This window comes from Canis lupus, chromosome 14, assembly GCF_048164855.1.
Source record: "Canis lupus baileyi chromosome 14, mCanLup2.hap1, whole genome shotgun sequence".
Taxonomy (NCBI): Eukaryota; Metazoa; Chordata; class Mammalia; order Carnivora; family Canidae; genus Canis; species Canis lupus.
Window position 1 is genome coordinate 11,805,954 of NC_132851.1, and position 25,788 is coordinate 11,831,741.

Genomic DNA, 25,788 nt, shown 5'->3' on the forward strand with positions numbered 1-25,788 from the left:
TTATCAATTTGGCAATAGTAGTGTTTTAATGTTTAGTACCTTGCAATACTTAGAGAAAAGTAACATTTGAAAACGCACATACTTTCAGAACTCAGAATTCAGAAGTTTTAGATTTTGAAGTGATCGAGGCAAAAATTATTTATTTACTAATTTAACTTTATTCCAGAAAATATTATAACATTGACAAACTTACAGGTTTACTCTGCATATTAGAATATTATTAAGTATATTTTAAACATTTTTATTAGGAGAATATTTAATTATAGGATTTAATCAATAGAACAGTATCCAATTAATCTTTTTTTAAAAAAGATTTTATTTATTTATTTATTCATGAGAGACACAGAGAGAGTGGCAGAGACATGGGCAGAGAGAGAAGCAGGCTCCCTGGGGGAACTTGATGCGGGACTTCGATCCCAGGACCCCAGGATTATGACCTGAGCTAAAGTTAGATACTCAACCACTGAACTAGTCAAGCATCCCAGTATCCAATTAATCTTAACCATAGGTTTTATTTTGGGGGTTTATTTCAAAATTGAATGTTGTTCCAGCAATATAATATACTTTTATGTGGCATAAAATTACTTAATGGATATTTAACTACTTCTAAATCTAGTTTTGAATTTTCATGTATTTACTATAAGATTAAAATAACTTTCATCAATTAAAAAAATAATTTTCTGCTCTGTTTCACATCATCCATTTCTCTGGTTCTGTTGAATCACACCCATTAGCATGCAAACATACTGTTATTTCACCATCCTGAAAAAAACAAGAGCAAAATCAGCAAGCTACCTCTTGCTCCACACCCCCTTCCAACTACCATCCATGTCTGTTTCCCTTTATGGTAAAAATCCCCAAAAGGTATTAGTATTTATTCTCTTCACTGATTATCCTCTAATCTTCTCTTGACCCCATGCCACTCATTTATCCATCACTCACTGAAACAGCATCTTCGCTGCTGTCCCTAGTATTTATTCTCAGAACAGCAGCTAGTGAATGTTGGAAAGTGTAAGTCACATCATGCCATCCCTCTGTTGTGAAGCCTCCCATACTTCTTCACTCATAAAAATAATCTAAATGCCTCAATTTCTGGTCTCATATCCTACCACTCTCCTCACACATACTTCTCCAACCGTGCTTGCTAATTCTTGAATCCAGAGACATGCTCCCACCACAGGGCCCTGAACAACATAATCCCTCTATCTAAAATGTACTTGCCCTGGATTTCTTCTGGCTTACTCCTTCCAGAAAGCTTCCTTGACCATTTATGTCACATCACATGCTGCCTATTTCCCAGGAACAGGGCTGGGAAATCATAAACAAGAAGGTCTCATAAAGAGGCATGTGAAGGTGCTCATGGTATGAGCACAAAGCATGCAGATCTATGTCTCAAGTTAATTCCTACAAGAAAGGATACCTCATAGAGGAAACAGAAAAACCATATTGATTGAATGACTCATTTAGGAGCTTCTCTCTTTGGCTACCTCAATGCTTGTGCAATGGACCCATGAACAGAGGGGCCATGGGAGGAAGATGGTGCCTGAGCTAACACCATGGACTCCCCTTTCACCAAGGCTAAGCTATCCACTGCAGTTGCTGAATACCTGACCTGCCAGTAGCAGAGACCCACACTGAGATGTCAATAGGGGCCATCCCTCAGGAAGTCCACCAGCTACTAAGGGACAAATTGACTACATTACTCCCCTTCTCTCATGTAAAGAACAGAGGTACGTTATTGCTGGAACAGACACTTGCTCCAGGTACAGATTTTGCCTTCCCTATCCACAGTGCCTCTGCCAGCCCCATCTTCTGAGTACTTCCAGGGTCTGAGTTGCTTCCACAAAATTCCATAAAATAGTGCCTCAGAACAGGAACACATTTACAATGAAAAAAATTGTGACTGTGGGCATATTGCCACAAAACCTATGTCACTCTGAAACCTGTGGCCCAGTAGAATAATGGAATGGTTTATAAAAGGCAAGCCTAAGATCCCAGCTTGGGAACAACCTCCAGTGGGGTAGGACGCTGGCCTCCATCATATGCTGTATGCATTGATCCAATGGCGGATACATGCTACTGTTTCCTGATAGAACGCGTGGAGCCGGAAAGGAATGGTTACTCTCTGTCATTATCACTCCCAGTGATCTGGAAACTGAGCTGTGCTTTCTGTCCTTGCAGCTTTAGCTTCTGCTGGATTTGGGGTCTGAGTTTCCAGTTAGAGAATACTTTTGCCAGGGATCCCTATATGGCTTCCACTGAACTGAAACCACTACTACTTGATCAGTTTGAATTCATCAAACATAATTAGTAGACTACTAGAGATAATCAGTTCTGCGGATCCTGAAGAGGTAGGGAAGGATATGTGTGGAATTCAGGGTACTCATGAGGGTATGTCTTGGCTTCCGTGTCACATGAGAACTGTGAACAAGCAATTGTGGCAACTACAACCTAACAAAGGTAAAGCAAGTAAGGGCTCAGACCCTCAGGAGGAAGGCTCGTGTCACTCCATTAGCTGAAGGGCTGGTTAAGGGTAAGGAAATCTACAATGGGTGGTAAAGAGGGGGTATGGGGAATATCCGTTATAGCTTCAGGACCAGTTGTATTAATTTGGCCTGTATCTTGTCCTGCTAACCCTCTTGTATTAAATCTTCTGTCTCATCTGGCCTGCTTTTTTTCATAATAGTTATCCTCAGCAGATAGAGTGTATGATAGGGGCAGGGGAAGAGTCTATTTTCTCCAGCCCTCCACACCCTGCCACTGGAATATAAGCTATTATTCTGCGCCTGGCAAATAATAGGTTCTCAAGCATTACTTTTTGTGAATAAATGAATTGAAGGCAATTTTTTAGTCTTCCAAAGAGGATTACAATCATAGGGATAAATATAAAATAGGTTAACTGCTTACTTCAGGACTATTCCTTATTATTTATTTATGATTCAATACTGAGTAACAATTGTTAGAGCTTTGAAAACAGAGTTCCATTAATAATAATTTAGTGTTTTTACTTTTCCAGGTTTTGCTCAAGCAAACCAGTTTAACTATGGAGTTGATAATGCTGAGTTGGGAAATAGTGTGCAATTAGTTTCTTCTTTCCGATCAATTTCTTGTGATGTAGAAAAAGATTCAAGTCATTCAACTCAAATTACATGCTATACCAGGTATGTTTTGTAGTATGCTTAATAAGAGCATTTTATCATGTATGTATTAGTATTAGATACTTTTTTATATACTCTATTAAAATAATATTTTCCGATCAGCTATTTTTTATTTCATAATGTTTAGACCATTTTATAACTTTGTTTTATTCAGTGTAATGCTCTTTCCACATATTGGCACAAAAAAATAAACTCTATATCCTCTCCTCTGTTATTAGAGCTATTATCTTATCATTATTGATCTTTTTTAGAGGATAAATGACTACTATTAAATTATAATGATGCTCCTCAAAATATCAAAATTATGCTTTCTTGTATAGTTTGATTAATTTTGTTCAAAATCTTGACACAGTGATTAAGATTAAAGACAATCATTTTGTATAGTGACATTTCAAGTTCTTTACCATCAGCCAAAATGATGTTTGTTATTAGCAACTTATCATAAAAATTAATCATTTTACATAGCAAATTTTATTTTATTTTATTATATAGCAAATTTTAATAATAAAGCAGGTACACATATTTCAGAGGATTTCATTTACATTAAGCTTGTCGGCTCTTCTTTAGTAGCAAAAGCTTTAGAAATTTGATCAGAACTTAAAAACAAAACGTAACATAACTGTATGAAGGTGATATATTACTGTTTTAAGTGATTATTCCTACATTTGTTATTACATTTTTTTTTCCTTTTCAGTAAGCATCAGTGTACTTAGAATAAGGCTTTGCCTGAGGTCTATGATGTTAGAATTTGTAGTACAGAGTTCGGGATGGAGATCCTTCATGATACAGAACAGAATTCTAACAATTTAGAATTCAAATAATAGAGAATGGAATTTAGCTGTACATCAATTAGAATTTTAGGCATTTATTTTAAAAAATGACTTGTAGTCTCTAGGGCAGTATTTTTCATTACTGGTATACAGTAAATAAAAGGGTCATTGCATTCATTCTTTATACGTTCTTTATTTGCTTTGCAGAGCAATGCCAGAAGATTCCTATACTGTGAGAGTCAGTGTGGATGGGGTTCCTATTACAGAAAGTAATACCTGCAGAGGTCGCATCAACAGCTGGGAATGCACTTTCAATGTATATTGAAAGGATCTCCTCTTTAACTTATAGATGATCGATCTTGTGCTTGCTTTCTTTTTTTTTTTTTAATTTTTTTTTTTAACTTTTATTTATTTATGATAGTCACAGAGAGAGAGAGAGAGGCAGAGACACAGGCAGAGGGAGAAGCAGGCTCCACGCACCGGGAGCCCGACGTGGGACTCGATCCCGGGTCTCCAGGATCGTGCCCCGGGCCAAAGGCAGGCGCCAAACCGCTGCGCCACCCAGGGATCCCTTGTGCTTGCTTTCTTGCTGAAATGGGCTTATATTTTGTAATTTTACAGATTGTTATCTATTTCCACATTGAAAAATACTGTCATGTAGTGAAGAATAACTTCACTCAGTTTTAATGATCTTCTGTGGTAGAGGAATGTCTTTTATCATTTATTTGTTACTCTCTTTAATTTTATTAATGAATTAAACTTTGTTTTCTTGCTCACACTATTTTTTCTGTCTCCATTTCTACTCTTAGTTTAATTTTCTTTTCCTTATCTTCATTGCACTCACCTTCATTTTAAATAGAGTCATAACTATTTATCCTTTCTTTATAATTTCTAGTGCATTGAGATAAAATATGACTGCACATACCAGAGGAATCATTCAAAATTTAGTTACCCTATACATAGATATTTACAATAATACATTTCTTCTAAGGACCATCCCATATATTTTTTAAAACTATGTCTGTCTATCAAAAGTATGAGTTTCCATCCCTCATGTGGGCTCCTTGGAATTCTTTCTCCCATTCCCTTTTGGTGTTACAATTCTTAAGAATTATACCTGCATTGCTCTAGAGTATTATTATTATTAGGTTCATTACTAAAGCTTAAAGCTTACTTTGATGGATTTTATCCAGATTTTGCTTCTGTTTTTGAAATATGCTTTGTTATTTTTTTCTTCATAGGTTTAAATAAAAGAAGGCTTTCTGTAATTTTATTTCCCCCAAATTCCTAAAAGTTGTTACCAGAAAGCCTTATTACTAGGATTTGACTTACACTGTGAACAAAGGAAGATTGAATGTTAAAATTCCAACCTAAAAATATTGAAATGAAAGAGAGTTTTTAGTGGTTAAGGAAAAGATCTTGAATAAGCAGAATAATATTCTAAACCTTATTTTTTATATGTAAAAAGAGATATTTTTACAGTCATATTATGGATATTATTTAAATGTAAATAATGTAAGAAACAGAGATATTAGCTTATTGGTGGTATTATTTTACAGGCAAAAAGTTTCAGAACCCCAATGATAAAGAGCATCACACCTTTATCTGGAACTCCAGGTCTGTTATATGACAGCTGAATATCTTTTTTGATTTGTGGTCATTAATTTTATTTTTAGTATATAAAATTGTTTTATCTGATAATTTATAAATAACATATTTCTGATTATTCAGTAACTCCCATTATTATTTCAAAAATGATTTTCAGTGGTTACATCTAAATCTGCTATAACGTATTTTACTATCTCCCCATTTGACATTTAGCTAGCTTCCACTTCATTATAGTTATAATTATACTAGCTTGTAATCCCAAGAGGAATGTGAGAATACCTTTTTCTATAACCTTGACAATTTTAGGAACTAATTTTTTTCAAGTATCACATTTCTAATTTTTCTAATTCTTGATTTATGCAAATTTATTTATTTAATATATATTTATTGATCCTTTGTATTTCTTCTTTTGTGAATTACTTGTTTATTTCCTTGGTTTAATTTAATGCTAGTCAATTTTTTCCATATTAAAAGAATCTTTTATATTTTAAGGATGTTAATGATTTAAATTTTAACAGTTTTTCCTGTCATTCAGACATTTTTTAATTTTTAAAATTAAATCTGTAGATTTTAACTATTGTTTCTTTCTTCATTTTTATGCTGTAGAAGGCCATGCCACTCCAATTATATGAGTATTATATAAATATATACTTATTTTTCAAGAGTTTTTATGGTTTTATTTTTATATTTAATTTTTATTTCTCCTAAGATTTATTTATTTATTTATTTATTTATTTATTTATTTATTTTTTGGTATGAAGTAGAGTAGGGATCTTAGTTAATTTTTGAAATATATCATTCATGACCCAAGCAATAGTTATTGACTAATTCATTGTTTTCCCTGAAATATTTCTTTTATCTCTAAGTACGTACAGATATTGCTTAATTACTATACATATTCATTCATGTTTTATTGTATTTGCTAGACCTTTCAGAACAATGTTAAACAAATAGTGATGAACTTGGAATTTAAGTGTCTGGATTCTGATTTTATTGGGAATACCTTTAATGTTTTGGTATTAAGTGTATGGGTTTATGGGTAAGTAATCTTTCACAGAACTTTTTGTTTGTTTGTTTTAGGCACACTAATAACTATCCAAGGGAGAATCTTCACTGATGTCTATGGAAGTAATACTGCGTTAAGCTCAAATGGGAAAAATGTTAGGATTTTGAGGTAAATTTCTGATGTCGAAATATATTGTTCTCATTCATAGGTAGGATATGGTATTCCAAAAATAGTGGATTTAATGGTATTCAAAAATCACTACAATATGATGGGATTAATCAGTGTGTTTTCAGCCGTATTACAGGAAGAAAAGTAGACTGTTGGATGATCATTGACATAGAAGCAGTGGCGAATATGCCTTTCATTTTTGGTCTGACATAATTCATTTTCTGTGATGGGTTTTAATTAATAGAAAGCACATGGAGGTAAGTCCAATAGTAATTGAGTTAGTTATAGAACTTTATTATTGGATAACATTGTTATCTAATCTAACTGCCTCATTTTGCGTATATATGTAAGTGTGGAGCCTCGGAGGTTCATTGCTTAGTCAAGATCCGAAAACTGGAGTCTCTGGACATACAATTTGGCCTTTTTTCTTCTACACAGTGGTGTATGGGAGAGTGCTAAAGCTAAAAATGGTCAATAACTTATATTTTTTTAAAGATTTATTTATTTATGTATGAGAGAGAGAGAGAGAGAGAGGCAGAGACTCAGGCAGAGGGAGAAGCAGGCTCCATGCCTGGAGCCTGATGCAGCACTTGATCCTGGGACTCCAGGATCTTGCCCTGGGCCAAAGGCAGGCGCCAAACCGCTGAGCCATCCAGGGATCCCCCTGGTCAATAACTTATTAACAGCCTAGGGGTTGAATACTGATTCCTCCATTTACCAGCTACGGACCTGATGGTAACACTGGCTAGTTACCTAATATCAAAAAATAATTGTCCACATTTTGGACTAGCTTTGTCACTAATCTTTCTGTAGCACAGGTGTAGTTATCTTAGTTAGTCCTGCCTTGAAAGACTTAAAGCCCTGTTCATGCTTATTAAATACAGGTATAAAATGGATCAATAGATAAATTAGATAACAATTCATACAGCAGATAATTTTTAATACTAAAAAGGTAATATATATGTATATATACATGTGTGTATGTAATTTGGTAAAACAAGTAATTTGAAAGATTTCACTAAATAAAATAAAGGTAATTTAGGTGGCATTCTATGAGATAGAACTCAATTAAATCACATTTGTATGCATCTATAATATTCTGGCAATGTTCATATTGATTCCTTATAAATAATACTAAATAGAGAAGCAAATGTTTGACATTTTAGATAGTTTAGCATAAATATTTTGTTTGCTTCCATATAGTTGAATGTTATGAATGGTTTATATTCCAATTCTTAGATGGGGTTTTATAAGTCATCCTTTGCTATAATAATGCCAGAAAATAGAAAGCTTAATCTTTCAGAAGATTCCTCTTCCTGTCCCCATCGTAACTGAAATTTACTTGTGTTCAATACAAAGGAATGGATAGAAATTATTTCATGTAGTCACAGAATTGCAATCAGAAGAGACCTCAGAGATCAGACTACTCAGCCCATGTACTCCAAAACCCTGAGATACTATATATAAATGCACAGAAACTTTCATATACCTATTAATGCGAGAGGTGAATGCCTTAGATCTGTGTTTATCCCATTTCTACTATCTTAATAGTGACTCTGGGGTCCCCAAAGCATTTCACTGTGCTTGAATCCCCTTAGCAGGGGGCAATGGGCCATGTATGGGTAGGAAGTCAGGACGCCAGAATATCTAAGCTGCTTCTGCTTTTCACGTCTTGTCCAGTCAGCCTAATCTCCAAACTCAGATCAAGTACAAATTATAGTGGACATGCAAATAACCAAAGGGTGTGGTGTGGTGCCCACTAAGGAGATTTTGGTCTAAAAGATAAGATGAGAAAAACTAAAAATATATATATATTTAAGGCCACATAGGGTAGTTTTGCTGTTGATAGGCAAACCCAGACCAATATAGGAATTCCTGGGTGTGGGTAAGAGCAACTGCTGGAGCCCAGTTATCTAGGTTTGAGTTCCTGCTCTATTCCTTACTGGCTGTGGGTTTGAGCATGCTATTTAACCTTCTGCTTCAGTCTTTTCACCTATAAAATGGAAGAGTAATAGTTACTAACCCATAAGATGGTTATGAGGGTTACACATAGTAAGTGCCTTTAAGTGTTAGTTGCTAAATTTATTATTTAGGTGCAGTAAAGAGGGAGGTTAGAAGAATACGAATTCATAAATCTCTACAGTGGGTACAATAATTCAGTGTGCTTACACTACAAACCTAATGTAATGATAAAGGATTTGTGTGTAAAAGGATAGTAAAAAGTTTAAAGTTCTCTGCAAATGGAAGTCCTTACTTTATAAGACTTCAGGTTTATATCTGCAGTTACTTTGTATCTGGGATTTGTTGGCACAGAAACTGGGTGGTTTGTTCTGAGTATGGGAGAGAATATAGTACTTGTCAGTCCCTCCTGCAATCTTCCAATAACATCAGGTCCTATCATCCTTAAAGCAGTAGATGACCTGGTCAGCTAGGGAAATAAATGCAAGGCAGATGTTTCCCTGCAGCCCAACGATGCCTCTTCTCAGTTTAGGATTTCCACCTCAATGGCACTGAGGATGTTAGTTGTTCTCTTCATTGTAGTTACTCTGTGGGGCTTTGGCTGTGACCCTCCTTTAATTCCTACTTATAGTTTGAAACTTAATCTGTGTAACAAAACATAAAATTCTGTTTTGTATTTGAATTAATTGAACTCCAGATGGAAGGGTCCCCATTATCTGTTTCCACATTTTCTATTTTTGTAGTATTATCACTTCCTAACACACCAAATATCTTATGATTATCATGTTTATGATCAGGTCTCTCTCAGTTAGAATGTCCGTCCCACATGGGCAGGATTTTTGTTTTGTTCCTTGATATGTGCCAATATCTCTAGTAGAGACTGCAACGATATAGGTATACCCTCTGTGTTTGTTGAACAAATGTATGTTGGATAACAAGTGATTGAGAGAAAAATATAAGGTGTTAGTGAGCTTGGTGGGAGGGAGCATTTTGAAATGATTTACTAAACATAACTTGATCTTTTCCAATAAACTATTTATACAGAGTTTATATTGGAGGAATGCCCTGTGAGCTTCTCATACCACAATCTGATAATTTGTAAGTCATTCAAATAATTTTTTTTAGAAAACAAACAGTAGATATAAACTTACCAGTTTAAGTAGCAATGTCTAGCGGTACTGTACAGCTGAATCCTTTAAAATACAGTGTAAATTATAACCTTTTATACAGTAAATTAGCAATCATTTATATAGTTAAGTGTAATCTGATATCCCTTATTGTCTCCAGTAGAATACGATATGAACTATTATTTAGATTATTATGTTTTGAGGTATTTTGAGAAATATCTTTATCAAATAATTGTTTCCCTTGAAGAATTTAAAAATATTTAAAAGGAGTATCAATGGGGATAGCCAAATTAACTACAGAATATTTAATTGTAAAAGAAAGCTTGATGCAAGCTTTATATATCCCAAGCAACCAAGGCTGGGATATATTTTCATTTCACAGAAATTTTTGTTGTAGCAACAGTTCCTATCCTGATACATATTCTGAAATCCATAAGGTGTTTTTAAGGGAAACACAGTATTTTATTTAATTTTACTTGTTTTTTAATCTATTTGACAATAAATGCATCTTTACTATACAGATACATAAGGGAAACAGTATTTTAAAACAATGTCAATATAAACTTTGAATTAATATATATATTTTATTAGGTACGGTCTAAAGTTAGATCATCCAAATGGAGACATGGGTTCTATGATTTGTAAGACGACTGGAACTTACATTGGTAAATGTTCATCACCATTTTTTATAATTCTTAGAGATCCTGACTCTATTTCCTTGTTTTATATTCTCTTAGAACTCTCCTTCACCCTCATCACTCTCTTTAAAATTAACATTTCTTCTTTACCTTGGCTTCTTTTCGGTTTCATGTAAGCATGTATGAATTACCTTTTTCTTAAGGTTTATATTTAAGGTAAGCTTCTTCAAATTTCTTTTTTTTTTTTTTTGTTAATTCTTCTGTCATCCAGAAAATTCCATTACTAATTTAGCTGTTTTTGCTGTAGCCTTAATTTTTATGTTGTTTTCTTCCCTATTTCTCTATATACTCCAGGGACATCAATCTTTTAATTCTTTTTTTCTAGTTTTATATTGATGTACATCACTGTATGCATTTAAGGCTTATAACATGATGGCTTGATTTATATATACTGTGAAATGATTACTGCAATAGATTCAGCTAGCATCCATCCTAATCTTTTAATTCTACAATAGGCTTCACTTCATTCTGTCTCAGAGCTTTTGCAAGCCTCCCATCCTTAGAATTTCAGATTAAATATCATCAAAAAAGCCTTCCCTGATGCCCAGCCTTCCACTCTCAAAGTTCAGTCTGTTTTTTTTTTTTTTTTTTTTTTTTTTTTGGTTACTTCTTCACAGTTATTAGTTCTCTGTGTCATTGCTCTTGACTGACTGTATCCCCCACTGTACAATATGCTCAGTTAAGAGAAGAATAAACTGCTCACCCTGCGTTGCTCAACCCCCAGCAGAATATCTCATCTAATTAAATAGCTGTGGAATGAATGAAAGAAATTTGAGGGCAGTTGGTTATGTATTTGTTCTTTTATCATTCTTCATTCATTATATTTTGTCAAGTTTTTCTAGTTATAATCTTAAGACATCTTAGTATGTGTATTTTAGAATACTAGGTGCTTCTTTCAGATAGTTCATTGTCATGTCTTTGAGGATTAATAAATGGACATATAATTATAGTTTTAATTTTAAATTTCTTTGCTTTGCTTTTAAATCAGCTTTATAATATATAGTTATTGTTCTCCTGTGATTGGGAATTTAATTAATTGTGTATTTTAATTAATCCCAGGTCATCACAATGTCAGCTTCATCTTGGATAGTGATTATGGAAGGTAGGTCACTTTGTAAATAATAATTTTCATAATTGATTCAACTGGGTAAATAAAAGTATATATTTACTTTGTGCTGTGGACCCAGAGATTAAAAAACTAATTAATTTCTTCCCCCAAATTAATATTTAAGGGGTCTATCACTCCCTTTCTCTACTTTGTGCCTCAGACACAGCCTTTCAACTGTTGGGAAATAGTGCATTACCTAAAACAATAAATAAATTTTTTATTGTGATATTTAAAAGGGTTTTTTTGTCTTATAGCTCTCTGACTTAATTGTAATTCTTTTGATAACTAAATAGTTCAGTTTTCGTTTGAACTAACGTGAGGATAAATAAAATCCCATGGTTAATATTACTTGATAAAGGTGTTCATTTAAAGTATCAATACATACGGGGTGATGAAAGATAGTCATTACAGCTCACAATTGTCCATCTTAGCACCAAAGTTAATAACATTTATTCATGACCTTTAATAAATCTAGAAATCACTTCCAGATATCCTACACCCTAATTTCACTAAGAAAGAGTACCATGTGTTTATAGAAATATCAGAATATGCAAATCTCAACACATGATGCAAACCTCGTATTATAGATAATCATAATAAAGAACATGTAGTGGCAGGCAGGGTGCTAAGCATTTTACATATGTTTTCTGGTTGTATACTCCCAAAGAACCCATAACGTTGAGTGTTATCATCCCCTCTGTGTTGCACACTGGAAAAATGAGACTCAGGAAAGTTGAATAATTTGCCCATGGTTATTCAGCCAGTTGGAAGCAGCACCAGTGTGTGAACCCACACAGCCCTACTCCATGCCCTGAGCATTTTATTCTAGTGCTCTGCTAAGAGTGGTGGAGGATTTCAGCCATAGAGCCACATCTCCTCACTACTTGACATCCTGACACAGGATTCTTTAATCCTGGCAGAATTACCCCATTTCTCTATGCATTTGCAAATGTGTGTGGAGCATTTGTTGGCTGTCACAGTGACTAGGGCATGCTAATGGCTTTTTGTGGTCAGGACCAAGATAACTCCAAACTTAAATGAATTATTCTGCCCAAAATGTCGTAGTGTCTCCCCATGAAAAAATTAGCTGGTTAATAGAAATCCAAATAAATCACATTATTTAGTCATCTAGTACTAATATAGCTATAGTAGATCAGTAATAAGATATGTCTGTTCATTTTTTTTTGTTTCTGAAGGGAGATGAATGATTAGAAAATATTGAAAAAGATTAAAAAGATTGAGAAGAATGGCAATATTACAATCAAAGTAGATTATTCCTGGTTAATGCTCACAGACTGCAAGAGAAAGATGATATTTGGTCCTTGCATGCATGCAGCTGCCAATTGAGGTAGTGAGACCAAATCTATTATCATTGTATTTAAAAATCTTCTGGTTCCAGACAGCTAGAGGCAATGGGTTTATAACAAAGTGATGACTGTGTTGCCCACTTTATTATAGACCAATATAGACTGGACCCAAACCACGAAGAATATTATAATTAAATGGCAAACCATTGTATTTGGTACATAAATGGTACTAAGATTCACCTTTGTGATTTACATGGAGCAAATGACTTAGAGTCCCATGATTTACCAGTTATTTTCTGCAAGGACACAACCTACATACACATAACTTGATACAAATAGGGCAGTAGGATTTTATTGAAAATATTAGAAAGTCATGTTAGAAGCAGTTATTATTGAGTCTTAAATGATTTCCTGAACTATATATGCTTTTTTTTTTTTAATGCTCTCACTGTCATTCTTCTTCAGGTGAAAAAGATGAATTCTTAGTTCTGAGTCTCTATCAGAGGTATTAATTACCAAATCCATCATATATCTCTCAAAGAAGGAATTATCCAAAAATAGGTTTGAGTGATCAAGCTTGAATGTGATTGATAAGCATATATAAATCATTGTGTTGCATTAACATGCCTTGAAACTTTCCATTTTTAAAAGCCAGAAAATTTGCACATAATATAGGCAAAAATACAGCTTACAATAGTTGATTCTGTGATCTTGAGTTATAATTCCTTTTTTTAAAGCCAGTAGCTGTTCTTTTGTATTATGTCTCAAAACTGAGAAAACTGTGTTTCTATATAAAACAATCTTAGGAATTTAAGAAAACTTAAAAAAAATACAGCATTTACTACTTAAAAGCCTAGTTTCATGATTTTATGGCATTTAAAAAAATGTTAAATCATTTTATAAAGTAAAAAAACCATATTTTACAAATTTTGGGAGCATTCTTGAATGTCAGATGAACCAATTAAGACCATTGTGGCTCCCATTCTGTATGTCTTTTAATAACTAACCTTCTCTCCCTCTATTACCCCAAGTTCAAACAACAGCTGTTCCAAACTGATAAGGTTCAGATGAGGCTGCTTTAATTGAGAAATGCCTAGTCATTATCAATGAATTAGTGAAAATCACCTCAGTGTCATATCAAATAAATTACATTCAAATTTTATTTCAGGAGGCAATTTTCCCACCAACTTAAGAAGCAGGGTTCTTTTTTCAGATGTAGAATCTGACCATAGACAATGTTGTTGGAGCTGGCATCATTTCAGGTCTTTGAGAAATGACTGAAAGCTTATAACATACGAATATAAATCCAGTATGAACTTTTTAAGTAATTAATTTAGCATCCGATATTTCCAGAGACTCTGTGGTCTTACAAATGCACATTGTAATGCTTGGGTTAGAGTTATAGGAGTTTATTGTGGTCTCAACCAGAAGATTTTTTTTTAACTATTTATTTATTTATTCAGAGAGAGAGAAAGAGAGAGAGAGAGGCAGAGACACAGGCAGAGGGAGAAGCAGGCTCCATGCAGGCAGCCTGACGTGGGACTCGATCTCATCCATGTCTAGGATCACATCCTGGGCTGCAGGCGGCGCTAAACCGCTGTGCCACTGGGGCTGCCCTTAACCATAAGATTTGTATTATCCTTTTAGATTCTAGTTCAGTGTGTTATAAATATAATAGATGGGTTTTGAGACTTAACATTTGAATTTCTTAACATCTCTAATTATGAATTTCATTGAGGTAATTAGGGAAACAGTATTTAATTTCCCTTCCTCGCTTTCCAAGCTATGGAAGTGTAAGTCTGTATCAAAAAAATATGAATAGGTTCTGTGTTTATTAAGGGTGATTTAACTCTAGTGGATTATTGTTAACCTGCTTTATTCACTGGGCTCTCACACAGATTAGTGGCAGAAGAGAACTGTGTAGGACACAGGCTAGGAGTCCGGACTCAGGACTCAAATTGCCTGGCTTCAAAATCTGTTTCTGCTACCTACTCCCTTTATGATCTTGAGTAAGATAAATAGATCCTCCGCGTTGTACCTACCTCATGGGGTTGATATAAGGATAAAATGGCATAATAATTTAAAAACTTAAAAAAATCTTAAGTTAAAAGCTTAAAAACCTTAGCATGGTATCTGATAAGTGTTCAGTAATGTTAGTTATTCTGATGCTGAATGGATTATAAGAGAGGAGAGAGGAGGGAGGTCAACACAAAAGCCTTCATGAAAGATGATCCTCTATTTTTATCTTAATAAGAATTGTTTATTGAGGTATGATTTGCATATAATAAAAGGTGCATAATTTAAGTGTGCAGTAAGTTCTGGCCAATGAATGTTTGAGTATTTGTATTCTTTTATATTTGTGTAACCGGTAACTATATCAAGATAAAGAACATTTTTGTCTTTCTAAAATGTTCTGTTGAGCTCCTTTGCAAATTATGACATTTATATCACTAAAGAAATAACATTTTCCTAAAATAAAGTTCATTTTTAAAGTAAGAATTTTTTTTTTTTTTTTACGCAGGAGCTTCCCACAAAAAATGGCGTATTTTGTTTCTTCTCTAAATAAAATTTCAATGTTTCAAACATATGCAGGTATGTGAGCTCTGTGTGTGTGTGTGTGTGTGTGTGTGTATGACAGAGAGAGATAATGAAAAAGACAGAGAGACTTATGTACTTCATTTTATCAAATCAATGACGATAATGACTTAAGGCATACTATATTATTTTAGGTACTGCTAAGAAAGGAAGAACACCCAAGATGGGGAGTCTAATAGGAAGCTCTGACATTAAATTAGGACCCAGAAAACTACATTTTTCATATAAGGTTGATTGAGAAACCAGCACATCACTCTGAAAGAGACAGAAAGGAAACTTGCATGTATCCACTTGGGCTGTTGGTCCAGGGAGAAGAAAAAATCTCCACTGTCAATTTAAACTACAAGCCATAAATCTCTCAGATTTATGGTCTCAATGTGGTCCAAAAGAATACTCAACCAGATTATTATTTACTTTAATTTATAGAGGTCTAAGGTTGGTAAACTCCTCAAAGAGTGTCAGAAACAAACACAAATCCTACTGTAAGAATTATACTTCATTCTGGGTCAGGAGTGATGGAGAGGCACATTCAGATTTCAAAGATGTTCAGAGGTGAAAAAAAGTGTCCTAAAGTCAATCAAATATATATTCTGGCTTTTTCTATTTAATGTGAAACTTGTGTGTAAAAATACGTAGAACTTTGATAGAACTAATAAGAACAATTTTTTATTATATTTTTATTTATTTATGAAAGACACACAGAGAGAGAGGCAGAGACACAGGCAGAGGGAGAAGCAGGCTCCATGCAGGGAGCCTGATATGGGACTCGATCCCTGGATCCCGGGATCACACCCTAAGCCAAAGACAGGTGCTTAACCGCTGAGCCACCTAGGCATCTCAATAATAAATTTTAATAAGAATCTACCATATATCATGCACTGGGCTATTTTACTAATATATCTAAAACTTATATATATGAAACCAGAAGACTTCCAACCATAGTTAATGTATTACTATATGAGAAAAATATAAGATGCTGGCCTATAAATAGAAGACAGATTTATTCTTTAAGAGTACGGGGGAAAGAGGCTGTGCTCATCCCTTCCTATATTTTCTTTTGGAATCAAACATCTATACTCAGCCCTGCTTTTCCTTAATTCCTGCATCTTCCATTACTGATATCTCTTTAGTGCCAGTCACCACTTAAAAGCCTGGTCCCCATGAGATGTAGGGCACTGTGAAAGCCATGTTAATTGTCCTCTGCAGGATTGCATCAGAGACAAAAATAGAAACACTCAATTTATGAATTTGGTAATCCACTACCTATTCTGTGTTATGTGTTAAAGCTAGGTAATTTGGAAAATTTATAAACATCAAGCATTTGGGATCATGTGTAATATTCATGACATTTTATTTAATGTGCTTCTCCTCCCTCCAGAGGTTACTATGATTTCCCCTTCAAGAGGAAGCACTCAAGGTGGCACCTTGCTAACAATAAGTGGACGGTTCTTTGACCAGACAGATTTCCCTGTCAGAGTTCTCATTGGAGGTATTTTTTATGGCTTTTAATATATTACATTGTAAGAACAATTCCTGGCTTTTATTTAATAATTTGTAGGAAGAATAATAGTCTTTTCTTTTCTTCGATTAATGTCTTAAATTTAAAGCTGAATATTTTCACAGGACATTTGGTTCTGGGGCTTGATACTTTTCCTGCTGTGACTTTTCCATGAGGGCTATTCCTTGCAACTTTACATGACCAGGACTTGGGCTTTGAGGTCATCACCAAAGGGCATTGTATGGTAGCAACATGGCTGCCTTCCGCAAATTCCTCACCACACTTGGAGACACATCTACTCTTTGTTTAACAAGCTTTTAAATGTTCTTCTTGAACTGTTGTTAATTCTTAATGGATTAGTTATGGGAAAATTTAAAGTATAGGGATACTCTTCTCATCCCCTTTTCATGTATTGTGACTTACCTGGTCATCAGGAATTACTGATGATATTGGCTTTAGAAAGAGCATTGGTTAATGTGTTATATTTTTACAAATGTGATAGGGCTTGGTTCTCTGATTATACATCATTTTTATGTATAACATAGGTTTATTCAGGGTAGGGAGCTGTGCAATTCAAAAGGGAGATGGAGGATGAATACAAGTGTGGGGATCTCCCTACTCAGTTATAATGACCTTACCCACCCTGAGCAAAGGACTGCATGTCTGGCCATGTAACTGGGCACATACTTTTTCTGATATAGCCCTCCTTAGGTACTTTCTACTTTTAAGGAATCTGCCTATGAGCCTGCCAAAATGTGACTTCAAGAGATGTAATTAGTATAAAGTAACCTCATCTAACATTTATGTAATATCTTCCTATCCCTGTGAATCCTTGCTGGTCACCTGTATAAAATATTAAAGCCTTTGCAATAAGATTTTTAAATATCATATATGTTTTCTGAAGTTTTAAATATAAGTATTTCATTTATTTTTTTTAAGATTTTACTTATTTATTCATGAAAGACACAGAGAGGCAGAGACACAGGCATAGGCAGAAGGAAAAGCAGGCTCCATGCAGGGAGCCCAATGTGGGACTTCATCCCGGGTCTCCGGGATCAGGCCCTGGGCTGAAGGCGGTGCTAAACCGTTGAGCCACCCGGGCTGCCCTATAAATATTTCAAATATCAAAACCAGGGACATAAAATATTTTTAATTTAGATACTGTTTTATGATATTATGATACAGTTGATATGCAAATATGTTAAGTTTTTATGATATTTCATTGCCATCAATGTGACAAGTTTTGAGATTTTCAATCCTCAGTAATTTCTTTATTGAAATTTCATTACTTTCGTTAAGATTTTTAAAAATTTTAAATTCCAACTAATTTATTGGAGTATAATTGCATATAGTAAACTGCATGTATTTTATTTTTTTCTTCCAAGTTTTTTTTAAAGATTTTATTTATTTATTCATGAGAGACACAGAGAGAGAGAGAGAGGCAGAGAGACAGAGACACAAGGCAGAGGGAGAAGCAGGCTCCATGCAGGGAGCCTGATGCGATACTCGATCTTGGGTCTCCAGGATCATGCCCTAGGCTGAAGGCGGTGCTAAACCGTTGAGCCACCAGGGCTGCCCTTCTTCCAAGTTTATATTTAAACTCCAGTTAGTTAATGTACAGTGTAATATTAGCTGCAGGTATACAATATAGAGATTCAGCACTTCCATAGACACATTCCATGTGTCTATGGAAGTGTGTACTCCTTAATCCCCATTACCTATTTAACCTACCCACCCCCACCTCTCTTCTGGTAACCATCAGCTTGTTCTCTGTAATTAAGAGTCTGTTTCTTGGTTTGTCTCTCTCTCTCTTTTTTCCCTTTGCTTATTTATTTTTTTCTTAAATTCCACATATAAACGGAATCACGTGGTATCGGTCTTTCTCTGACTTACTTCGCTCAGCATTATACTCTCTAGCTCCATCCATGTCATCACAAATGGCAAGATTTCATTCTTTTTTGTGGCTTTTATATATACTATCTCTTCTTTATCCACTCATCAGTTAATGAATGGGCTCTTTCCATAATTTGGCTATCGTTGATAATGCTGCTATAAACACTGGGGTGCATATATCCCTTTGAAATAGTATTTTTGTATTGTTTGGTTAAATACCTAATAGTGTAATTGCTGGATCATAGGGTAATTCTATTTTCAACTTTTTGAGGAACGTCCATACTGTTTTCCACAGTGGCTGTACCTGTTTGCATTCCTAACAAAAGTGCAAGAGTATTCCCTTTTCTGTATATTCCTGCCAACACCTATTCGTTTCTTGTGTTCTCGATTTTAGCTATTCTGACTGGTGTTAGGTGATATCTCATTGTAGTTTTGATTTGTATTTCCTTGATGATCAGCGATGTTGAACATCTTACCATGTGTCTGTTGGCCATCTGTACGTCGTCTTTGGAAAAAAAATGTCTATTCATTTGTGCATTTGTTAATTGGATTATTTATATTGGGGGTGTTGAGGAATCCTCAGTTAATTTCTTGAAAACAATGATTTGTCTATGTATCTTTCCTTTGCTCCACACAAAATAGGCTAAGTTGGTTTAATATACTGTTCAAATGCATTGTTTTCTATCTCAATTATCTTACTTTCACAAAGCATACAAAATTGTGAAAGGTAGTGTTGAAGTAAGTTTTCCAGGCCACCAAACAAAACTTGGCAAAGATACTTTCCTCTATTTGCTAACCTCTACCTCGTTTTTCATGGGCTGTGATTCCCATTTCAGTAAATACTTAAGGCACTGACTAGGAGGGGCATGTGGAAGTCTGGAATATAGACTCTTCACTCAGTTTTAATTGTGCTTTTGTATAATTGTTCTCGTTTAGACTCCTTTTGGTTTTGGTCTGCCTCTGGAAATACCATTTATGCATTATTATCTCTGTTGTTTTCATTTGAAGAACTTGGACTACACTACTGTTTGTTTGTTTGATTTATTTATTTCCTAAGATGGCTGGATTTGCAAATTCTGAACATTATGGACTTATTCAGCATTTTTTCTGTAGGGAACAAGATATAAGGCTTCACTTTGGACTCAAAAGTTAAATCTTTTACAGTGACATAGTTTTATCAATTTTTAAATTTTATTTCTCAGAAATCACTCAGATTTTTGAGTGATTATAGTTAGAGTATAACTCAGACTTGTGATGTTTTGGCAGGAAAATGTTGCTGTGTGAAAGTATGACAATGAGTGATAAGCTTTATTATTTTTTATTAGATTTTTAAAAAAATTATTTGGGAGAGAGTGAGTACAAGTCAGAGGGAGAAGCAGACTCCCGCTGAGAAGGGAGCCCAAGGCACGGGGCTCAATCCCAGGACCCTGAGATCATGACCTGAACCAAACGCAGACAGACATTTAGCCAACTGAGCTACCCAGGTGCTCCAGAGTGATAAGTTTTAATGCAGAACATATAAAGGAAATGAAGAAACCCCGACTTTGCTTCTTGCTTATGCAACTTGGTTTTCATCAGAAAAGCACTTCAAGATAAGCTGATTGTGATTTGCATTCTGGAGCTCTGTAGTAATAAGTCTGCACCTTATTTCTCTCTAGGTCAAACCTGTGATATTTTGAATGTCACAGAGAATAGCATATTCTGCAAGACACCCCCTAAACCTGAAGTTCTCAGAACTGTATATCCGGGTAAGTTACCAGAAGAGAGAATGGCCATTCTACATTTACATAAGAAGACATATGCCATTAGTCTTTTAGTCCATTTGGGCTCCTGAAACAGAATACCACAGACTGGGCAGCTTATAAACAACAAACACTTATGTTTTACAATGCTGAAGCCTGGGAAGTCCCAGATGATGATGCCAGCAGACTGGATGTTTAGTGAGGACCTGCTTCCTCATAGATCAGCACCTTCTTGGGGCTAGAGAATTCTGTGGGGCCTCCTTTATAAGCCCTCATTATGAGGGCTCCACTCTCATGACCTAAACACCTCCCAAAGGCACCACCTGCTAATAACGTGACATTAGACATTAGGTTTCAACATCTGAGTTTTGGAGGAGAAGCAAATATTCAACCCAGAACAATTAGTAACAAAAAATATTTGAACTTTTTAGAATTTTTAGTGAGAATTATAATAATTTTTTCCACTTTTTCTCCTTACACTTTCTGGATCAGGAAATATTTGTATTAAAATAGCTGCCTCAAAACTGTACCATGAAAATAAACTCAGCCTGAATTCCTGAGACACCCTATTGAATGAGTTTGAGGATGACTTTATTTCAGATTAAATGAGAGTACTGAATGTTGGTGCAGGCTGCATGGCCTTTTTGTGGTTAAAAAATAAATGGCAGAGGTTAAATCCTTACTTGTCTAGAATGTTTTAAGAGTGATAATAGAGGATGAGAGAAATGGAACTCAAAATTCTTTCCAGACCTTGGCCTGTGACTCACTGTAGGTGCTTTGACACCTGCAGTGATACCACTGAGAGGCTGAATGGCTTTGAGGGCATATATCTCCTATCCTGTGCACATAGTGAAATTGGTTTATTTATATCACTGGTTGGTATTTGAAGCCAAGTAAATTATGTTTATTAACCTCTTAAAATTCCTGGTTTTGAATGACATTAGAAAAAGATGCCCAGTTTAAGAGAGTGTTTTGATCATCATAGTTGATAACTTTAAAGAAAGTTGTATTTATCAGAGAACACTGTTGCTGCCAGGGGTATTCACGTTTTTCTCCAAGCAAACTCAACTGAAGAGGAGGAGCCATCTTTTTCTAGATCCAGCCACTCCAGACCAGATTAAGGCTGCTGGAAGAAGGCACGAGTCTGTCTGATTGATGTGTTTTAAGGAAGAAAAAAAAAAGTGAGATGGCTCCCTTATGATTAAGAAAAAACAATTCAGATTTTACACTGGCAAGTGTAGGTTCACTTTAATGAGAATATTCCCTCTGATTCTGTCCAAGAAGGAGATGAAATCATAGGACAGAAGTGATGTTAGAAAGATGAAGAACAAATACAAAAATCTTAAAGTCAACACTGTCCATTCTTTGATTAGTTGCAAACCACTAATAGAGTAACTTTTGTTAGAGAGAGTAATCAGGCAAAGTCTTTGAAATAAAATGGTCTGAATCATGAAGTTTTGAGATTTAACTATGTAAAGTAACATCAATCATGTCACAGGTAATAGTTATCATATTATTATTATCTTAAATAATGTACTTAGTAACCTCTAATCCCCATAGCAACCAGGCAAATAGTGATATTACTCCCATTTTACATATGTAGAATCTGAGGTGCAAATACATGAAATAATAATAAATAAATTGTAGACTATCTTAAAAGTACTCTATCCTGTGGGTACAGGTACGTGTATGGGTATGTGTAATTGTTTTGTTTACATGCATACTCTAAAAATGTGAATAGCAATAGAATAGTAGAGGGCCATTGAGACACCACAAGAAAATTCTGATGAGAGTATTCTTCTATTTTGTTATATTCAGGTGGGAGAGGCCTAAAGCTTGAGATATGGAATAATAGTCGGCCAGTGCACCTTGAAGAGATACTTGAATACAATGAAAAAACACCAGGGTACATGGGTGCCATTTGGGTAGATTCAACTTCCTATATTTGGCCCATGGAGCAAGACACATTTACTGCACGCTTTAGTGGATTTTTGGTGGCTCCAGACTCTGATGTCTATAGATTCTACATCAAAGGCGATGACCGATATGCTATTTATTTCAGCCAAACTGGACATCCAAAAGATAAGGTAAGGAAACCACAGAATACTATTTAATATTATAAAAACAATATGACAACTTTTATATGTATCTCATTTATTCTAAACCCAAGCTGATGCATATACTAAAAAAAATATGAGGTATATTTTCACATGGTTGGGTTTTTGGCTATTTTAACACATCTAATGTGAACTATAAAATCACCATAGAAAACTCATGGCTTAAAAAAAAATGCTTTCCTATACTTAAATTTTCTCTAGGAGGGAAAAATATGTATTTCCTTTACAGATTATTTTAGGGACACCTGAGTGGTTCAGTGGTTGAGCATCTGCCTTTGGCTCAGGTTGTGATCCCAGGGTCCTGGGATCAAGTCTCACATCAGGCTCCTCGCAGGGGAGCCAGCCTCTCCCTCTGCTTATGTCTCTGCCTCTCTCTCTGTGTCTCTCATGAATAAATAAATAAAATCTTAAAAAAACAAATATTATTTTAATTATGGAAGAGTTATAACTATACATAGGAAACTTGGGAAAGAGTAAAAATAACTCACTATTCTACTAGATCTATTTCACTATTATGTGGTTATGAGATTGAAGTCTGTCATTTCTTTTTGTGTCTGTTTATTATATAAATAAGATTATACATTCAATTTCATAGTCATTTTTGTCACATATTAGAATTTCCACATTTTATTAAATAATTTTCACAATACAATTTTTTTATGACTGAATAGTGTTCTATTGTCTGGGTTTACTAAACCTGCATCACGTTGTGCCTACAGATACATTTTTAGCTTACCTGACTTTTTATGACCACAAATAAAATAAACATTATTGGGTATTCATTAAATTATGTGTTCATTAAGTTATTCTGCATTTTAATTATTTCTTTAGAAGATTTTCACAAATGTGAAATTAATAAATCAAATAAAAAGAATATTCTATGACCCAGTGTATATGGCAAGATTGTCCCCCAAACTGGAGGAACAAGTTTAAATTGCTGCCTGTAGTATATGGATTCTAATTTTACTAGCTTTTCAGCATGTTTCCTCCAAGATGGGATAGTCATTCCTGACAGAAAGTACCGAGTTTTCTCATTCTAGAACACAAACCCATTTAGTGATATTTAGCATTTTTCACACCTACTTTTAGTAATCTCATTTGGATTAAATCTCTAAAAGCTCTCCACAGAGGAAAAGGATATTTTATTTAGCAATAACAACCTTGCTCCTGGTATGTATCTTTCTATTTTCCATTGCAGTTCTAATTGTGGAAAAGCTACAGTTTGTGTATGTTTGTGGTATAGCGGTGCTGATGTTAGTTGAGGGTGTAAAGTATGAAGTGAGCTTTGATAATTTTTAAAAACTTTATTTCACTGTGTAAAACTGATCTTAGAAGAAAAATATGGTAGTTTCCTGTTTTTCTATTCATAAAAGTTCTAGGATTGACAGAAATAATAAATGATAAATTATAAATAAAAAAGATCTATTAATAAGTTCTCCTCTCCCTCTCTTACTCTTTTTCTTTTTGGGATAAGGTGAGGATTGCATATCATTCTTCCAATGCCAACAATTATTTTTCCAGTCCAACACAGAGATCAGATGACATTCATCTTCAGAAAGGAAAAGAGTAAGCTTTTAAATTTTTCATTAAACTGTTGTGTGGTATTTAAAAATTGTAAGTTTAGGGACACCTGGGCAGCTCAGTGGTTGAGCATCTGCCTTCAGCTCAGGGCATGATCTTGGAGTTCCTGGATCGAGTCCCACATCAGATTTCCTTCATGGAGCCTGCTTCTCCCTCTGTCTGTGTTTCTGCCTCTCTCTCTGTGTCTCTCATGAATAAATAAATAAAATCTTAAAGCAAAAACAAAAAAACCCTGTAAGTTTATATCTAAAAATATTTTTAGTTTGTTTTATGGGTGGAAGTGATGTTAGTTTTTGGCTTAATTTATAATTTGTCATTTTTTAATATTTTTGTTAAATATGGTTTCTATAGTTTCAGGAATACTGGCATTCAGCCAACCTGGGGAATTTGATATCTAAATTATCCCTGTTGCAGAAATGATAATTTTGTGAAATTTACCTAATCCTGTTCTTAGTTTCTTACTAACCTTTGCATCAATCCAGCCATCTAATTTCCCTGCTCAAGCACCTGTGCTCTTGAATATTTCTAGAGAAAAAACACAAAACCATATGCTTTGGTACCACAGCTAATGTATGTTTGATATTCATTGATTTACTTTAGACCCTGGGCCAGGAAATTTAATACAAAAAATATTGAAATATACTCCCTGCCCTTAAGGAGTACATCACTTAGTGCTACAAGGTCAGTTCCAGGGAGATGAGAGTGTCATTCAAATAGCAGATAATCCCATTCAAAAAGCCATTAAGGATTCTTAGAAAGCAGGGAGGTAAAAGACATGGTGTATTCAAAGTAGCTAAGTTTCATGAAGATCAGTAGATTCAGTGGGATCATCTCCCGTTTATCATTTGTATCTGTTAGATTTTGCTGCATAAGAAACTACTCCCCAAAATTTAGTAACTTAAAGCAACCCACTTTTGCGATGGCTGGGCAATTCTTTTGGTCCTGGTTACTTTAGTTGGTGATTGATAGCCTAGAACGGCCTTGCTCATATGTTGAGAACCACCATTTGCATGGTTGGAATTTAGATATTTGGGATATCCCACTCCACATGGTCTCACCTCTCAGTGGGGAGCCTAGGTTTGTCACATTGGTGGGTGGGTTTCTAGTGGTAAAGAGAGAAATTGTTATTGCACATATACTTTTTAAGACTCTGCTTTTGTCACATTTGCTAATATCCTATTGGCCAAAGTAAATGGCCAAATCTAGAATCAAGGGGTGAAGAAATGCACTTCACTTCTAGATTGTAGGAGGTGTTTTGTTTTGTTTTGTTTTGTTTTGTTTTGTTTTTCATTCTACAACACCACCCTTCCAGACATTGATGAGATTATGCCTACAAACAGCACCATGAAGACCAGATGGAGCTAGACAGGGAGGGTTGGGATCAAAGGTACTTGAGAGCAATCATACTCAGTGTTCTCACTGACATCTTGGTAATAACGACATGGGGAAAGCA

General features: G+C 34.7%; 1 protein-coding gene across 5 annotated transcripts in view; it reads left to right on the forward strand.

Annotated features, from left to right (window-relative positions):
* The window catches only part of PKHD1L1 (PKHD1 like 1), a 147,717-nt gene that overhangs the window by 7,062 nt on the left and 114,867 nt on the right, over positions 1-25,788 (forward strand). For all 5 annotated transcript variants that reach the window (XM_072774258.1, XM_072774260.1, XM_072774261.1 and 2 more), the window contains exons 3-14: positions 3,017-3,161; positions 4,136-4,244; positions 5,488-5,545; positions 6,617-6,710; positions 9,714-9,767; positions 10,388-10,461; positions 11,554-11,596; positions 15,431-15,501; positions 16,883-16,993; positions 20,554-20,643; positions 22,456-22,724; positions 24,229-24,320. In XM_072774258.1, coding sequence (XP_072630359.1) covers positions 3,017-3,161; positions 4,136-4,244; positions 5,488-5,545; positions 6,617-6,710; positions 9,714-9,767; positions 10,388-10,461; positions 11,554-11,596; positions 15,431-15,501; positions 16,883-16,993; positions 20,554-20,643; positions 22,456-22,724; positions 24,229-24,320 — 1,210 coding nt within the window. The remainder of the gene's footprint in view (positions 1-3,016; positions 3,162-4,135; positions 4,245-5,487; positions 5,546-6,616; positions 6,711-9,713; positions 9,768-10,387; positions 10,462-11,553; positions 11,597-15,430; positions 15,502-16,882; positions 16,994-20,553; positions 20,644-22,455; positions 22,725-24,228; positions 24,321-25,788) is intronic.